This window comes from Podarcis vaucheri (assembly GCF_965113315.1).
Source record: "Podarcis vaucheri genome assembly, chromosome: 18".
In the NCBI taxonomy this organism is placed as follows: domain Eukaryota; kingdom Metazoa; phylum Chordata; class Lepidosauria; order Squamata; family Lacertidae; genus Podarcis; species Podarcis vaucheri.
Window position 1 is genome coordinate 12,166,736 of NC_138756.1, and position 18,710 is coordinate 12,185,445.

The 18,710-nt window shown below is 48.5% G+C and overlaps 1 protein-coding gene across 1 annotated transcript; it reads left to right on the top strand.

Annotated features, from left to right (window-relative positions):
* Positions 1 to 6,237: 6,237 nt before the first annotated feature.
* PLVAP (plasmalemma vesicle associated protein) lies at positions 6,238 to 16,471 on the top strand. The gene is made up of 6 exons (XM_082206514.1): positions 6,238 to 6,668; positions 9,860 to 9,956; positions 10,918 to 11,531; positions 12,763 to 12,967; positions 13,813 to 13,906; positions 14,786 to 16,471. The coding sequence occupies exons 1-6, from the start codon at positions 6,312 to 6,314 to the stop codon at positions 14,790 to 14,792; spliced, it is 1,374 nt and encodes a 457-aa protein (XP_082062640.1). The 5' UTR covers positions 6,238 to 6,311; the 3' UTR covers positions 14,793 to 16,471.
* Positions 16,472 to 18,710: the final 2,239 nt, after the last annotated feature.

Genomic DNA, 18,710 nt, shown 5'->3' on the forward strand with positions numbered 1-18,710 from the left:
AAGATTGTCTTCCATAAACACGGTTTTAGTAGTGAGTCCGTAAGCGACTGTGGAGGCCAATTCTGGATCCCCACGTCCTTCCACAGTGGGGACATAGGTTTCCGGGCAGGAGTTGATCATGGCGAGGGTTTGCCAAGCGTTCCTTCCTCTTAGCACGTTTCTCCCTCGTGTCCTGAGTTCGAGTGTCTTCAAAGCCCAGGACACCTTTGGTCAAGGCTGTTCTCCAACTGGAGCGCTCGCAGGCCAGTGTTTCCCAGTTGTCGGTGTTTATACTACATTTTTAAAGATTTGCCTTGAGAGAGTCTTTGAACCTCTTTTGTTGACCACCAGCATTACGCTTTCCATTTTTAAGTTCGGAATAGAGCAGTTGCTTTGGAAGACGATCATCAGGCATCCGCACAACATGACCAGTCCAACGAAGTTGATGTTGAAGAATCATTGCTTCAACACGGGTGATCTTCGCTTCTTCCAGTACCCTGGCATTAGTTTGCCTGTCTTCCCAGGTGATGTGTAAAAATTTTCAGAGATACCGTTGATGGAATCTTTTGAGGAATTGGAGGTGGCGTTTATAAGTGGTCCATGTTTCACAAGCGTACAGTAAGGTTGGTAGTACAAAAAGAGAACATCTGGCAACTTAATACCTTATAGCCCGATCTAGCAGGGGTCTTGTGTTGGATGCTGGTGGCGCTGCGGTCTAAACCACAGAGCCTCTTGGGCTTGCCGATCAGAAGGTCGGCGGTTCGAATCCCCACGATGGGGTGAGTTCCCGTTGCTCTATCCCAGCTCCTGCCAACCTAGCAGTTCGAAAGCACGTCAAAGTGCAAGTAGATAAATAGGTACCGTTCCAGCGGGAAGGTAAACGGTGTTTCCGTGCGCTGCTCTGGTTTCCATCATGCGCCAGAAGCGGTTTAGTCCTGCTGGCCACACGACCTGGGAAGCTGTCTGTGGACAAACGCCGGCTCCCTCGGCCTGAAAGCGATATGAGCGGTGCAACCCCACAATCGCCTTTGGCTGGACTTAATCATCCAGGAATCCTTTGCCTCATGAGCCTCATGAGTGCAGTTTATGAGTTGACCACGAGGGAGCAGCACGCGATCACTTCATCTTTAGGGATGAAGGAAATTTGGCTTTCTTTCTCCATTTCTGCTTTGCAAACCCCGAGTGGGCGTTTCTCCTTACATGAGCTTTTTCATACGTAATTGCACCAAGCACATTTCCCCAAGCTTGCACGCATTGTCGGCACTCATGTGTCTCGAGAGACGATGGAGTGCTCCTCCAGAGGGGGAGAAGCCAAAAAACTGTGAAAGCAGAACCAAAGTGACCTTCCCAGGGCGCAATCCTGGGCCATGTTTCTGGGGGTCCCAGGCTGTCCAGACGACAAAACCCCCCTCTCAGCCGCCTTAGGGAAACTGGAAGGGGAAGAAATGGAGGCAGTGAGAGATTTGACTTTCTTGGGCTCCATGATCACTGCAGATGGTGAGAGCAGCCACAAAGTTAAAAGACGCCTGCTTCTTGGGAGAAAAGCAGTGACAAACCTAGACAGCATCTTAAAAAGCAGAGACATCACCTGTTATGTACTGAAGTTCTCACCCTGGGCTAGCAGGGGGATACTGTAGTTATGCAAATGAAGGATCGAAAGTGACGTCCAGTGATTGGATAGTTTTAGAAAGTTGTTACAGTAACGTGGTACTGGAGCTCTATATAAGCAGGCTGACTGAGCCCTTCAGTTCTGTCCTGGCCTGTGAATAAACAAGAGCTGTTTGAAGAATCACTGTGTTGTCTGATATGTTCACCCACAACTTAACATCACCTTGCCAACAAAGGTCCGCATAGTTCAAGCTATGGTTTTCCCAGTAGTGTTGTATGGAAGTGAGAGCTGAACCAAGATATAGGGCCCCTGTTATAGGAATTCTAAGGTCTTATATATATAAAATAATTGTTCATAAATGTACAAGGCAAACACATACATGAGTATACCAACCACATGTCTGAAATAGCACAGGAGAGCAATCCTGAAGCCATTTTGACTCTTCCCAAATTAACCTCAAATATTTCTCTGCAAGGAGGAAGGAAACGGGGAAAGCTCTGCAATGTTCTTTGGACTGTAGGGACTCACACCTCCCTGCAAATACAGTCTGGTAAGTATCTGTTTAGCTGAGCACACTTATCAATATGCGTAAGAGATTCAGGAACTGAGTATTGAATGGCCAGGCGACCCAGAAAAGGCAATTGATAAGGCATGATTGATCAGCTATCCTGGCAGACAGGAGAGATGCAACACCCTCCCATTTCTGCTGGGGACCACCTCTTTCTGTGATGTATGCCTGATGTTTTGGGGGGTGGTCTTGAGCTACAGGGGAGGCAATTTCAAAAGTCTATATAAGAGCTTGCGCACCAATGTTCTGGGTTCCTGCTCCCTCCTGCGTGTGGGGAGTGAGCACCCTGTTGCAACAGTTCAATAAAGATCAGGCTTGCTGGCCGCTTTGCTTCACAATATTCTCTGCTTGGCCTCTGTTGTTTTCTCTTATGATAGAGAACCTACATAAGGACTCTATAAGGACTCTTGGGTACCCCAAAAGGGGAAAAGGAGCAGGGTTTTTTTCTTATAACAATAGGGCGATCTCTTAACAATTAAAAGTGCCTTTAACAAGCCAGACTTCCTGGGATTTGAGGAATAATTGGCAGTTGCCTGGATTTCTCCCTGTTTGGATGTTGTTGGGGTTTTTTGCCTTCGTCTTCTTTTGTTTGCAAAATGCCCTGCGCCTTTTTTGCAAAGGGAAGTCTATAAATCATCCAAACAATTAACCAGATCTAACCCCATCATCTTGCGATTTGGGACAGATATCTGGCTGCTTTGCTCGGTTCATCTGTTCAGGTCCTTTTGTCTTTCTGAATTGTTCTTGGCGCCTGTCCTAAGCGTTTCCCCCCCAAACACGTCAAACGCTTCCACACCAAAACAAGCCCATTATTGCAATCCCCGTCCTTTAAAGTCTGGCGCTGCTCCAACTAACTTTAATACCTAGAATCGTAGAACTGTTGGAAGGGATTCCAGAGGTCATGTAATTCAACCCACCCAGCAACTCCTTCTTTCTTCTTTGGCGATCCCTCGTAGTGAGTAAAATTGTCTATAACAGTGTAGTCCATAAGTGACTGTGGAGGCCAATTCTGGATCCACACGTCCTTCCACAGTGGGGACATTGGTTTCCGGGTGGGAGTTGATCCCGGTGTGGATTTGCCAAGCATGCCTTCCTCTTAGCACCTTTCTCCCTTGCGTCCTGAGTTCGAGTGTCTCCAAAGCCCACAACACCTTTGGTCAAGGCTGTTCTCCAACTGGAGCGCTCGCAGGCCTGTGTTTCCCAATTGTTGGTGTTTATACTACATTTTTTTGAAGATTTGCCTTGAGAGAGTCTTTGAACCTCTTTTGTTGACCACCAGCATTACGCTTTTGAAGTTCGGAATAGAGGAGTCGCTTTGGAAGACGATCATCAGGCATCCGCACAACATGACCAGTCCAACAAAGTTGATGTTGCAGAATCATCGCTTTGACACTGGTGATCTTTGCTTCTTCCAGTACACTGGCATTAGTTCACCTGTCTTCCCAAGTGGTGTGTAAAATATTTCAGAGACACCGTTGATGGAATCTTCTGAGGAGTTGGAGCTGGCATTTATAAGTGGTCCACGTTTCCCAAGCATACAGTAAGGTTGGTAGTACAATAGCTTTGTAAACAAGCATTTTGGTTTCCCTGCAAATGTCCCGGTCCTCAAACACTCTGCGCTTCAATCGGGAGAAAGCTGCACTCGCAGAGCTCAGGCAATGCTGGATTTCAGCATCAATGTCGGCCCTTGTGGAAAGATAACTGCCCAGGTAGGAGAAGTGACTGACATTCTCCCTAACCTAGCTTTAGAATTGGCACAACACAATTTATTGATTTATAAAGAGGGTTTTCATCTCTGCTCTTGAGCCGCTATAAGAGGATCCCAGCGCAGCTTATGCGCCATTGATTAAAATCAAAGGCGCAGCACGAAAGGAAAAGGGCATGGGGAGGGTAGAGGAAAGAAGCAGACGCTGATTGTATAAGCAAAGGAGGAGATTGGGGGATTTCTCTTTGTAGCACGAGATTCAGGGAGACGAAGAGGGTCCCACATTCGGCCAGAGAGCCCAAATTGCCACAGGAACTGTCTCTGGGTTTTCCTCTGAGCCTGGAAGGGTGTGGGCCGGCTGGCGCTATTTCTAGCACTGAAAAGGAAGCCCCAGGAGCCGAGAGCGAAATCCGGTAGTTCGGGAGTAGCTCAGAGGTGACCAGACGTCTACTGCTTTGGGGGAAAGGGAGGGCGACGGCATTCAAAGCTATTGAGGAGGAGAGACACATTCCCTGCGGGCCTCTATCCCCAAAGGAAAAAGGAAAAGATAATGTCTTGATGCCAATATGCAGAGAAATATCTGAGGTCAATTTGGGAGACTCCAAATGGCTTCAGGATTGCTCCCCTGTACTGTTTCAGACACTATACTTGGGCACGTGCGTTTGCCTTGTACATTTATGAACATTTATTTTCTATATATAAGACCTTAGAATTCCTATAACAGTAGCTCTGGGAGGGGAAATGAGATTATGATGATTTTATTTCGTTGATTTGAACCCTTATCTCCCCGTGAGAAATACAAACATAGATCCGGAATGGCGGGTGGAACACAAAATAGTTAAAAGCAGCTCTCGCGTCTGGAGATTAAAGACTGAGATGACATATTGGGGCATAACCAATATCCCACACTGCCTCTCTGGCTCTCCTAACATTCAGTTACCAGGATTTTTTTGGGGGGGGGGTTGAGCCAGGGCTATTTAAAGCAGTATCATACCTGCTTTATATACCTAGTGCAGATGGGGCCCTTGTTGTTATTGTTTAGTCATTTAGTCGTGTCCGCCTCTTCGTGACCCCCTGGACCAGAGCACGCCAGGCCCTCCTGTCTTCCACTGCCTCCCGCAGTTTGGTCAGACTCAGGCTGGTAGCTTCAAGAACACTGTCCCACCATCTCGTCCTCTGTCGTCCCCTTCTCCTTGTGCCCTCCATCTTTCCCAACATCAGGGTCTTTTCCAGGGAGTCTTCTCTTCTCCTGAGGTGGCCAAAGTCTTGGAGCCTCAGCTTCAGGATCTGTCCTTCCAGTGAGCACTCAGGGCTGATTTCCTTCCGAATGGAGAGGTTTGATCTTCTTGCAGTCCATGGGACTCTCAAGTGTCTCCTCCAGCACCAGAATTCAAAAGCATCCATTCTTCGGTGATTAGCCTTCTTTATGGTCCAGCTCTCACTTCCATACATCACGACTTGGAAACCCATAGCTTTGACTTATGTTGTTTAGTTGTGTCCACCTCTTCGTGACCCCCTGGACCAGAGCACGCCAGGCCCTCCTGTCTTCCACTGCCTCTTGCAGTTTGGTCAGACTCATGCTGGCAGCTTCGAGAACACTGTCCCACCATCTCGTCCTCTGTCGTTCCCTTCTCCTTGCGCCCTCAATCTTTCCCAACATCGCACACACCCTGGTTTAGGTGGGGAAAACTGAAAAATTGGGGGGGGGGCAGCAGAAGGAGTGGGGAGAGTAAGCAAGTCTAGTGAAGCTCTGATTTTCCCCATGATGAAGGCTTGGAAGCTTTAAAACACACACACATATCCATATAATCAAAGGTCTTTAAAAACAGAAACATAAAACGCCCCCTTTTTATGTGCTCCCCGCTTTAGGGGCTAAGGACATTCTGGGTCATAGGGCCTGGGGCTGGTTGGGGGGGGAAGCAGGCCGAAGTTAGTGGGGCATTGCCCCCACTTTGCCCTCCATGCCAAGGAAAGTCCAGGGCTCCTGGGATAGAGCTCAGCTGGTCGAACATCTCAGTGTTGTCGGTTGGAGCCCCACGTTGGGCAAAAGACTCCTGCACACAGAGGGTTGGACTAGAGGGTCTTTGGAGGGCCCTTGTCCCTCTGAAATCCGACGATGCTCTGGTTCCTTCTGTGACTTTGCCCCGGCTGACGTCTTTCGGGACACCCTGGGGACCAGGCTGGCTAAGGCGAGGCCGCCTTGGCCTTGTTCCCGTCGGCCGAAAAAACAAAAACAAGGGGGAAGGAGCTGCGGGAGGCCGTCCCCCGAGAAATCTCCCGGTGACAAGGGGGCCCCTTTTGATAACCAGGAACCAGCAGCTTTTTCCGGACAGGCAGGATGGAGTCAGGCGAGAGGAAGGAGGCAATATAAACACTCGGGGAATTGGAGTCCCCGCCCGGCTGACCCAAAAGCATCTCCTTCGACGTTGGCAGAGGCAGTTGTTGGCGAGATGGAGAAGAACCCCTACACGATGGCCAAGCTGGGCTTGGAGTTGAAGGAGAACCCCAATAAGAGGGATTGCGGCTTCTACATGAAATATTTCTTCCTCTTCCTCTCGCTCATCCAGTTCCTCATCATCCTGGGGCTGGTACTTTTCATGGTGTATGGCAACTCAGAAGAAAGCGCCAAGCAACACCAGAAAGTCTTGCAGGAACAGCTCCTGCAATTGAACAAGAAGGGGCAGGATCACGGGCGAGAGATCGCGGACTTCAAGAAACGCCTCAACGCCAGCCAGGTGGAGGCCAACCTGAACAAGAACAAGGCCAGCAGCTGCAACAAGACGTTGGTGGCCTGCAACAACGAGAAGGTCAGCAGAGAGACCGTCTCAAACGGGGTTGGGGTGGATGATCTCTGGGGGTCCCCGCCAACACCAGAAGCTCGCATGCACTCAGAGCCTGTGTGCTACACATTGGGGTGTTTATTTCAGACACCCTCCAAACGTCCCTGTTTTCCAAGGACAGTCCTGGATTCACAGAAGCCGTCCCGGTTTGGATGGAATAGAACGTCCCTATTTTCAGGGGAGAAACGTTGGAGGGGATGGAATAGGACGTCCCTATTTTCAGGGGAGAAACGTTGGAGGGGATGGAATAGGACGTCCCTATTTTCAGGGGAGAAACGTTGGAGGGGATGGAAGAGGACGTCCCTATTTTCAGGGGAGAAACGTTGGAGGGGATGGAATAGGACTTCCCTATTTTCAGGGGAGAAACGTTGGAGGGGATGGAATAGGACGTCCCTATTTTCACGGGAGAAACGTTGGAGGGGATGGAATAGGACGTCCCTATTTTCAGGGGAGAAACGTTGGAGGGGATGGAATAGGACGTCCCTATTTTCAGGGGAGAAACATTGGAGGGGATGGAATAGGACGTCCCTATTTTCAGGGGAGAAACGTTGGAGGGGATGGAATAGGACATCCCTATTTTCACAGGAGAAACGTTGGAGGGGATGGAATAGGACGTCCCTATTTTCACAGGAGAAACGTTGGAGGGGATGGAATAGGACGTCCCTGTTTCATTGCATGTTATGTGCTGGCTCTGTCATTTCCCAATCCTCTTTTACCCTTTTGCAAGCACTGTTTGCAATCATTATAGCAACAGCTGAACATTCAGCCCCCTTTTCCCTTTAGCAACAAGATGTAGGCAGACAATCTTTTGACAATTATGACACAGCTGTTTGCAGAAAGCATCTGTTGGTCAGTCATCTGCAAAATAAGCAATAACATTCAGGAGCTGAGGATCTCATCGAAACTAAATCCGGCCCTGGGGGTTGGGCTGGATGACCGTTGATTGTCCCTTGCAATTCTAGGATTTTATGAGTCTATGATACGGAATGTTGTTGGATACTGAATTAATGGGGGGGGGAATGGACACACAAACTGAGAATGCTTTGAGGGCCGTGTAAAAGTGATAAGTTTATTTTGAATTGTTATGTTTTTGTGACGTGCTTTCATATCCAGGAGCACTGACCTCCCACAAACAGCTCCTAAAGGGATGAGGTTGATATGAATAATTTGTATTGTTATAATTTTCTTCCTGTCGGTGTTTCTTCTTTATAGGGAATGCCTGTTTGCCATAATGGCTGCTGCATATTATATATTGCATTGCCTGCTAAATAATAATGATAACGATGATAAGAATGATAATGTTGGTAATAATAATAGCAATAATAATAGAGAAAAAGTCAACTAGCCAAAACACAGCCATCTTTTCAAATGCACCCTTCTCTGACATTTTCAATGCAGTTCTCCTGACAGAGTAATGTGTCCCCAATTTCCCGAGCTAGGGTGATGTTTGCATCAAAATGCTGGAGAATAATATTTAAGGAAGCATTACGGTGGGGTGGGAATTGCGTTGCAAATAAAGAACGAGGAGGAAAATGAATCTTAGGCAAAACACACACAAAAATGCGTTTGCCGGGAGAAATTTACACCGAAAGGCTGATGAATTTCCACGAGGGGTTTAAAAGGGTGGCATGGAAATGTCGAAAACCGAGCTTAAGATTGGGGGTGGGGGAAATGAGGGGAAAGGACCAGTTTCTGCCCCCATCCCTAGAGAGGAACAACCTGCCTGGAAGCAGGTAAAATGTATAAGGACCTGGGGCTTTCCATCAAATCCAACTCAATGATGTTGGAAAGTGTTGATCACTTCCCCTACCTGGAAAGTTACCATATGTTTTGCTCTATAATACTCGCTTTCCCCCTCCTAAAAAGTAAGGGGAAATGTGTGTGCGTCTTATGGAGCGAATGCAGGCTGCGCAGCTATCCCAGAAGCCAGAACAGCAAGAGGGATCGCTGCTTTCACTGCCCAGCGATCCCTCTTGCTGTTCTGGCTTCTGAGATTCAGAATATTTTTTTCTTGTTTTCCTCCTCCAAAAGCTAGGTGCGTCTTGTGGTCTGGTGCGTCTTATAGAGCGAAAAATAGGGGGGGTCTCTTCCACAAGGGCCGACACTGATGCCGAAATCCAGCATCGCCTGAGCTCTGCAAGTGCAGCTTTCTCCCGATCGAAGTGCAGAGTGTTTGAGAACCGGGACATTCACAGGGAAACCAAAATGCTTGTTTACAAAGCTATTGCACTACCAACCTTACTGTACGCTTGTGAAACGTGGACCACTTATAAACGCCATCTCCAACTCCTCGAAAGATTCCATCAACGGTGTCTCCGAAATATTTTACACACCATTTGGGAAGACAGGTGAACTAATGCCAGTGTACTGGAAGAAGCAAAGATCACCAGTGTCGAAGCGATGATTCTTCAACATCAACTTGGTTGGACTGGTCATGTTGTGCGGATGCCTGATTATCGTCTTCCAAAGCGACTCCTCTATTCCGAACTTAAGAATGGAAAGCGTAATGCTGGTGGTCAACAAAAGAGGTTCAAAGACTCTCTCAAGGCAAGTCTTTAAAAATGTAGTATAAACACCGACAACTGGGAAACACTGGCCTGTGAGTGTTCCTGTTGGAGAACAGCCTTTACCAAAGGTGTCATGGGCTTTGAAGACACTCGAACTCAGGACGCAAGGGAGAAATGTGCCAAGAGGAAGGCGTGCTTGGCAAACCCTCACTGGGATCAACTCCCGCCTGGAAACCTATGTCCCTACTGTGGAAGGACGTGGGGATCCAGAATTGGCCTCCAGAGTCACTTACGGACTCATTGCTAAAACCGTGATTATGGAAGACAATCTTACTCGGCTACGAGGGATCGCAGCCAAAGAAGAAGAAGAAGAGCAATAATAAGCAGTAATTAATACTAATTAACACTTGTTGTTTAATCGTGTCCAACTCTTCATGACCCCATGGACCAGAGCACGCCAGGCACTCCTGTCTTCCACTGCCTCCCGCGGTTTGAATTAACACTAATTAATAGTGATCAATAATAATTAATAATTATTAATTATTAATAATATTTTAAGCAGCTTTCTCCAGTCATTGTCAGCTCCGCTTATTTTCTCTCCCACTCCAAATCACTGGATCCTAACCCACCCCTCTCTCCATCTTCCTCCAGTTAAAATGCCATGAGCAGCGAAGACAGGACTCAATTGCCCAACAGATGAGCCGGGAGTGCGCTTACAACTTGTACCTTCTGAATATGACGACTCAAGGTAAGGGCAGCCCCGCCCAGGGCACGCTGTGGTAATCTAAAACTGTGCTATTTTTACTGTTGTTAGCCGCTCTGAGCCCGGCTTTGGCTGGAGAGGGTGGGATATAAATAAAATATTATTATTATTATTATTAATCTAGCCTTGAGGCTACGGCTGCTGGAAGTTCAGTCAAAGACAGCTGGTGCCTGCTGGTTCTCTGAATGAGTCCCTGATGGCTGATCAGCCGCAGGTGTGCGGTTGGCCATGCCAGGAACATAGCTGTCAACGTTTCCCGTTTTTTAAGGGAAATTCCCTTATTCCAAATAGGATTCCTCGCAAGAAAAGAGAAAAGTTGACAGCTATGGCCAGGAAAGGCTGCCCCTAGAGATCGGTGCAAAGCCCAGCAGCTGCCGGAAATCCTGCCGCTCCCCCCATAAGAAATAATAATAATAATAATAATAATAATAATAATAATAATAATAATAAACTTAGTTGGTCTCTAAGGTGCTACTGGACATTATATTTTATTTTTTATCTATTTATCATCTATCTATCTCTATCTGTCTCTCTATCTCTCTATCTTTCATCTCTCTCTCTCTCTCTCTCTCTATCTATCTATCTATCCTCTATCTATATCTATCTATCATATATCTATCTAACATCTATCTATCTATATTTATCTATCTATTTTTGTCTGTCTATCTATCTATCTATCTATCTATCTATCTATCTACCTATCTGACCCTTGAGTTTTGGGGGGATGGAAACAGCCCCTTGCTGCTGTCACTGCACACATAAACAACTTTTCATTTCCTTTTGGCAGATATTGTTTTCTTTTGGTTATTTATTGGTAAATAAAAAACAACTTTTTATTTTCTTTTCCACCTATAATACCTAACAAAAAAAGCCTCTTTTTTTTTAAACAAAAGTTATCCAAAACTTTTTTTTTCCATATCGTTTTGTCTTTTCGAACGTCCTGCAGTTCGGATCGACTCTCTCCAGGAAAAACTGGCCGCTCTGCAGCTGAGGAGCCAACTGGAGCAAGGCGCCTTGTCCGGCGTCCAGAAAAACCTCCAAGACCAATTGGACCGGACAGAGAAGGAGAAGCAAGCTTGCGAGAGCGACCAGCTGGGAGAGCAGTCGCGGATGCAGACCTACGATAACCTGGGATCCCAAGTCTTGTCCAAACTGAATCCCGTCCAGGAGAACCTGAGATCATCCTTTGAGCAGGTGATGGCCAAGTTCACCTCGTGCTACCAGGTTGGCACTGCCCGCCAGGACTTCCGGCTGCTGACCGACGCCATGAGGGACCAGTTCGAGGTGCTGGCCAGGCAGGTGGACCAGAAAGTGAGCAGCGCGGCCGAGGAGAACGGGAGGCTGCAAAGAGAGAAGGCCACTTGCGCCCACAGCTTGCAGGAGAAGGAACGCCAAGCGGGCGCCCAAAAATTACAGTGCGAGAGGGAGAAGCAGATCCTACGAGACGCCCAGGACGCGGAGACCAAGAAGATGTACGCGGAGAGACAGCAGTTGGTCGGGGAGAAGGAGACCCTCCAGCTGCAGTTGCAGCAGAGCAAGACAGCATGCCTGAATCTCAGGGTAAGGTAAAGGTAAAGGGACCCCTGACCATTAGGTCCAGTCGTGGCCGACTCTGGGGTTGCGGCGCTCATCTCGCTTTATTGGCCGAGGGAGCCAGTGTACAGCTTCCGGGTTGTGGCCAGCAGGACTAAGCCGCTTCTGGCGAACCAGAGCAGCGCACGGAAACGCCGTTTACCTTCCCGCCGGAGTGGTACCTATTTATCTACTTGCACTTTGAGGTGCTTTCAAACTGCTAGGTGGGCAGGAGCAACGGGAGCTCACCCCGTCATTGCGGGGATTCGAACCGCCAACCTTCCTAGGCTCCTAGGCTCTGTGGTTTAACCCACAGCGCCACCCGCGTCTCAGGGTAATCTCAGGGTAATAAGCCACAATTCTGGCACTCATCGCACGCCCGTTCGCTCTTCCATTTTGGGATCATAATTTCATTAGTTTTCCGTTACCGTCCAATAATAGCCTCGTTATAACAAGATCCAGCACCGAGGGCCTTCTGGCAGTTCCCTCCCTTCGAGAAGTGAGGTTCCAGGGAACCAGGGACGGGGCCTTCCTGGTGGTGGCGCCCGCCCTGTGGAACACCCTCCCATCAGATGTCAAGGAAATAAACAACTATCTGACTTTTAGAAGACATCTGAAGGCAGCCCTGTTTAGGGGGGTTTTATTTTAATGTCCTTTATTAGGCATAGCAAACCACACATGATCAAACAGACACCGTTTACAAATTCTGCAAAATACCAGCTCAACGTAAGGAGGTGTGTCCCAGTCAGATCTTTAACTCCAGAGAAAGTCAATTTGCATAAATAATACAATACAACAGTACCACATCGCCAATCACCACCCTATTGTTTAAGGATAAAGTGGGCTAATGGAATAAATATCAGGGCAAATGTTACGGGTAGGTATTGGGGGTGAAGAGAGGGCGCTGCTGTCATGATGAGACCTGGGAGACCTGGATTCGAATCTTCCCACTCACCTGTTGCTCGCTGTCAGCCTACCTCGCCGAGTTGTTGTTGGGGATTGAAAGCGCAGAAGCTCCGCCAAACCTGGATATAAACGGAACTGGGCATGGAAGGGTTGGCAAGACGGTTGGTTGTTACCTGCCGGAGTTGGCAGAAGGGCTGGCGGAGAGCTTCCCGGGGCCCCAAATGTGGCCCCTCAAAGCCTCTCCGCCCGCGCAGCTCTGCTGAAATATTGCAGGACTCGTTCAGAGGAGATATCAGGGTTCTTTGCTTTGCAGGGGACTTCTTCGTTCCCCAGCAACCCGTTTGTGAGACCGGCGAGCCCCATTCTGTCCGGCGGCGCCAACACGATGGGGGGCGCTTGGAACGCAGGGAGAGCCGTGAATACTGCTGGTTCGGTTTCCAGCCCACAAATCTTCCCCGGAAGATCAGGTGCAGTCGTGCAGCCGAATCCTGCCTCCCCGGGAATACAAATCAGTGCCGGTGAGTCAACCCACCCCCTTGGCTCCATCCACCCCCTCCAACATTTCTCCCCTGAAAAGAGGGGCGTCCTATTCCATCCCCTCCAACATTTCTCCCCTGAAAAGAGGGGCGTCCTATTCCATCCCTTCCAACATTTCTCCCCTGAAAATAGGGACGTCCTATTCCATCCCCTCCGACGTTTCTCCCCTGAAAAGAGGGACGTCCTATTCCACCCCCTCCAACGTTTCTCCCGTGAAAATAGGGACGTCCTATTCCACCCCCTCCAACGTTTCTCCCGTGAAAATAGGGACGTCCTATTCCATCCCCTCCAACGTTTCTCCCCTGAAAATAGGGACGTCCTATTCCATCCCCTCCAACGTTTCTCCCGTGAAAATAGGGACGTCCTATTCCATCCCCTCCAACGTTTCTCCCCTGAAAATAGGGACGTCCTATTCCACCCCCTCCAACGTTTCTCCCGTGAAAATAGGGACGTCCTATTCCATCCCCTCCAACGTTTCTCCCCTGAAAAGAGGGACGTCCTATTCCATCCCCTCCAACGTTTCTCCCCTGAAAAGAGGGACGTCCTATTCCATCCCCTCCAACGTTTCTCCCCTGAAAATAGGGGCATCCTAAGGGAAAACAGGACATTCTGGGGTTCTATCGGAAACTGGGACGGCTTTTGTAAATCCAGGACTGTCCCTGGGATATGAGGTACAAGAATCGATGCACCTGGTGGAAGAAATCCAAATAAAATATGACACACACACACCCTGGGGTGGATTTGTAGGAAACGAGGTAAGTGCCAGTTGCTCCTGATTGGAAGGCAATACCGTACATCAGAATGTGTTTGCTTTGTGTTCCTTTAGACCGACTGAGAAGTCTGGAGAACAAGAAACCCCTTTTGGAGATCGGGAAGCTGCTGAACCAGCCGCCAGCCACCCCCGCGGGACAACCCCCCAGGTCTTGTAGTGAAAAAATGTGATTTTTATATGGTCTATGGGGCTGAACTTCTGTTGTGTTGGGTTGCTGGGACGTTTGGGTGCTTTGGGGTCAGAGCCCGGTAGATAAGGTGTGGTGTCAATATGGGGGTGATCCCAGGTTATGGGGGCGGATCAGGTCCCATATGTCAGGGAATCGTGGGATCAACCAACAAAGAAAGAATTGAGGGCATGCTCATCCAATTTGCATATGACGCCAAACTGTGAGGGGTAGCTAATGCCGCAGAAGACGGAATCGGGACTCAAAATGACCTTAACAGTGTGCTGGTCGCAGGGGCTAACCGTGCGGCAAGGTCCGAGTCCAGTCCGAGGTCAAGGGTGCGGTATGGAGGCTGTCCATCAAAGATGAAGCTGCGTCCAAGGCAAGGAGTCGGGTGAGGTCAGGAGCTCTGGCAGGACAGGGTTCAGGCAGGAACTGGCTACCAACAATGTTGCTCCCGCAACCTGGGACTGGGCTGGCTGGCTTTTATCTCCCCCGAGGCATAGGGCAGCCCCGGTCCACAGGTGACTCACCTCTCCTGGCCTGGAGGTGAGCACTCCTCCTGCGGGAACTTAGTTCCCTCTGCCTCTCTGCCCTGAGCCTCTGCAGCTCAGGAGAGGCTGGAGGGTTCCCGGACCCAGAGGCCACCTCAGCTTCCTCTGACGGGGCTGAAAGGGGAGCACCTGCAGGCAATGGGTCCTCCATCACCTCAGGAGCCAGAGCAGACTCACCTGAGGACCCAGCACAGGTGAGGACCCTTCAGGCTCAGGCCTCAGCTGGTTCTGGAGGTGGGTACTCCTGTGCAGGCCGGGGATTCCTCAGTTACAGCCTCATTCCAAATTTGATTTCTTCCCACCACAGCGGTTAAAGGAAGCGGCACTGGAGGCCTCCAGGAACAGCCCCTGGGAATTAAGACTCGATTGTTGGAACGGGGAGAGTGTGGAGTTTGGAAATTTCCTCACCTGGAGATGCATTTCGGACGGGACAGGGAATCGAAGCGGAAATGGACATCAGCATTGAATGGGGGAAACTGCCCTCTTGCCTGGTATCTTCCCCAAAACCCTTGCTGCTTCCTGGTGACACAACTGATGCCCAATTTCATGTCTTATCCTAAATGCAACCAGTCTGTTTGGTTTGTTGTGTTTCGCAAGCAGCCATTACACCCATGAAAATAATAATAACCGCTATTAATAATGTTTTGCATTTCTACTCCCCAACCTCTTAGTGGATCATTCATTTCTCATTTCCTGATCCAGTTTTGTCCCACGAATCTGTAAAGCCCTCGCAAGAAATTTAGATGCTCTAAAGCAGGCATGTTCAAGAGCTTGGTTGATTATACCCCCAGCTAGCCCTCCCAGAAGCGAAAGCTCAGCAACTTAAATCTGAGCAAAAGGCGGTTTGAAATTCATACCCCGAATTTTGCGACGCAGTTCCCCGACTGGCGGATTCGTGCAAAAAATGCATTTGCTCCAGGAAATTATGCATGGAGACACATCTGTTTAGCGAAAGGCATGTGCAGAAATGTGTTCTGTCCGGCGGAGATCGCCTGGGGGAAATCTGTGTGTCTTACGCAAAGTTGCATTAAAAGGTTTTTTAAGGAGGGTTTCTGAAAAAATAGCCGTGGTCCAAAAATGACGTGCAATTGTGGAGAACTGAGTCGGGGGGCGTGGTGGGGAAAATGAGATAGCAAAATGAACAGACTGCCTTTCCTACCTTTCAGGGTTGTTGTGATGATAAAACAGGGTACCGTATTTTTTGCTCTATAAGCCTCACTTTTTCCCCTCCTAAAAAGTAAGGGGAAATGTGTGTGCGTCTTATGGAGCGAATGCAGGCTGCGCAGCTATCCCAGAAGCCAGAACAGCAAGAGGGATTGCTGCTTTCACCGTGCAGAGATCCCTCTTGCTGTTCTGGCTTCGGAGATTCAGAATATTATTTTTCTTGTTTTCCTCCTCCAAAAACTAGGTGCGTCTTGTGGTCTGGTGCGTCTTATAGAGCGAAAAATACGGTATGTAACCGCCATTTGTGTCCCCTTGCCCTGACTTTCTTCATAAGATTTGAATGCAAACCACGAATGCTTTCAAGAATGGCAAAACAAGCTGTAAATTCACCCTTTGGGCAGAGTTGAGTTGTTGTTGACGTTTCTAGACATTTCCTACATTCTTGCAAGAGACAGGGCGGCGTGCCTATGTATAAATTTTGATATCATGTACACATTTAGATAGGTCTATATGTATATATCTCTCAGGAAAAAGGAGGCATTATTTACCTTTCCCCGGATAGACCTTGCTAGCAAGGATGGTTGAATAGAGCTCCCACGTTCATGGCAGTCTATCCACAATCGCATGATGCTGACGAAACATTCTTCGAAAATGAGGGGATCTATTTCCTTTCCATACAGTGCCGGATTTACGTCTAAGCTAAACAAGCTCTCGCTTGGGGCCCCACTCTCTTGGGGGGCCCCCAAAAAAAATTAAAGGGGAAAAAAAACCCTGGATGTACATTTCGAAAATATAAGATAAAAAGCAAATAAAATAAAACCTACATGCAGCAACAGTGTTTTGTGTTGTGTAGGCTCCTCGGGTGTAAGTCATGGGCCCCACCTGCTCCCTCAAATATCCCTGCTTTGCTCCTTTCTATATATAGGGTGCCAACATTCTGCATGGACTGGTTGCAGGGCAATATGTGCAAATGGCTTGAGATACCTATCAGGTCCATCAATTACCATATGGCATATATTCAGCCAAAAAAACAGTGGCAATTTGCTGTTGACAAAGGACAGCTGGACATATAAAGGGCCCCATTACCTTCAGGAGCTGAGGGTCTCATCAAACCTCAGTCTGTTTCCAGATGTTGGATTCCACCAGCTCTGGTGATCAGGGACAAAAGATGTTTGCAACATCTGGAAAACTGCTGGCTCCTCGTTCCTGATCTTAAAAGCAGCACTCCTTTCTGCATGCAAGAAATGGAGGAAGGCCTTTTAGATAACAGAGGCGTTTCCTCCTGGCAGCAGACAAATGCAGCTTCTTAAATCAGGGATGGGGAAAAACCTAGTTTCCCTCCAGAGGTTGACAATCTCCAATTCCTAGCAGCCAGCGGAGCTGAAGAGCAGGGATTTGGGGCGATGGAGTCTGTCAACATCTGGATGGTGTTTGTTTTTCAAACGTGTTGTGCCAAACGCCAGCGGTTCCCCTGTTCGTATTCCAACGCTTGTGAGCTTCCCGGCTGTCCCCTGTTGGAAACAGCGTCTTGGGCTGCGCAGTCACAATTGTGCTTCCTTGGGCGGGAAATAGTTGCTTGTAGAAATAAGTTCTGTTTTCAGGGTTTGCTTGTTGAAAAATAAAAAAGAGCAAAGGCTTAGGCTGCGGGAATAAAAGGTGTTTTCGAATCCACTTGGAGTCGTTCTTGATTTGGGTGAGGCTGGCACGGGGTGGGTGGGGATTGGGTCCCAAAAACACAAGCGCAGCCACTTCTACTTGAGAGGAAGCGAGAGGTCTTTAGGTAGGTGAATTCAGCATGACAGAGCGATGCAGGAATCAAAACTAACGCCAAGGCACAAGAGCAAGGAAAGAGGTCCAAAGATGGACAGAAGCTAGGGAGGTGTCATAGAATTGTACAGCAGGAAGGGAACCCCAAAGGTCATCCAGCCCAGTGCAATGCTAAAGCATTCCTGACAGATAGAGGTCCCTGTTATCCAGCAGTCCCAGATTTACAGTAGCCACCCCGGTTTCTGAGCTGATCCTGAAATGTCCCGCTTTTCCTTAGGACGTCCCTATTTTCATGGGAGAAACGCTGGAAGGGATGGAATAGGACGTCCCTATTTTCACGGGAGAAACGTTGGAGGGACAGTGCCAGATTTAGGTATAAGCTAAACAAGCTATAGCTTAGGGCCCCACTCTCTTGCCCCCCCCAAAAAAAAATAATAAAAGAAAAACCTGGATGTATATTTCCAAAACATAAGATAAAAAGGAAATAAAATAAGACCTACATGCAGCAACCGTGTTTTGTGTTGTGTAGGCTCCTAGTATGTAAGTCAAGGGCCCCGCCTGCTCGCCCGCTCCCTAAAATATCACTATTAATATACTTCTTCTTAACTGTGTTTCTGTTCAACAACGGCTTGGATAAAATACATACTTTGTGATGTGCTAATGGCTTGAGATACCTATGAATGACCACATAGCATCTATTCAACACAAAATAACAGCGGCAATTTGTTGTGGACAAAGGACAGCTGGACGTAGAAAGGGCCCCGTTGCCTTCAGGAGCTGAGGGCCACATCAAACCTAAATCCGGCCCTGGTTGGAGGGTATGTAATGATGATGATGATGATGGGATGGCAGCCAGAGGGATATGAGCTGCTTCCTAGGAAACGTCTGTTTCTTTCCAGCTGTCTCTGCGTGAGTGGATGAACCCAAAGTCGCCTGCAGAGGAAAAACGGCATCTTCCCTCGCTTCCTGACTTGGGTTTCCCCTCCAGATCCGTTGCGCAGGAAAAGGCGGCGTTCCTCGCTTCTGAATAACCTCAGGAAAAGAGCGCTGGATGGGGGGTGGCAAAGGGCTGCCTCCTCGCTAATGGTCCTCGCCGACTGCGGAGGCTGAGAATCGCCATCCTGGCTGGTCACCCCCGTGGGCCAAATTTTGCCCAGTCCTCTTATAAATGCACCCAAGTTGGCGACAGTCACTCCCGCTTTGCCACTAGCAATGGCAAAGGTTTCCTATTGGGAATAGTGCCAGGAAGTCTAAAGGAAGAGGACAAGACATTATACAGGTGAAACTCGAAAAATTAGAAT

What these genes read in the sequence shown, in the direction of transcription:
- PLVAP (XM_082206514.1), top strand. Translation starts at nt 6,312, where the DNA reads ATGGAGAAGAACCCCTACACGATGGCCAAGCTGGGCTTGGAGTTGAAG. An exon ending in TGGCCTGCAACAACGAGAAG is followed by an intron (nt 6,669 to 9,859) that starts GTCAGCAGAGAG and finishes ATCTTCCTCCAG; the next exon opens with TTAAAATGCCATGAGCAGCG. An exon ending in GGGAATACAAATCAGTGCCG is followed by an intron (nt 12,968 to 13,812) that starts GTGAGTCAACCC and finishes GTGTTCCTTTAG; the next exon opens with ACCGACTGAGAAGTCTGGAG.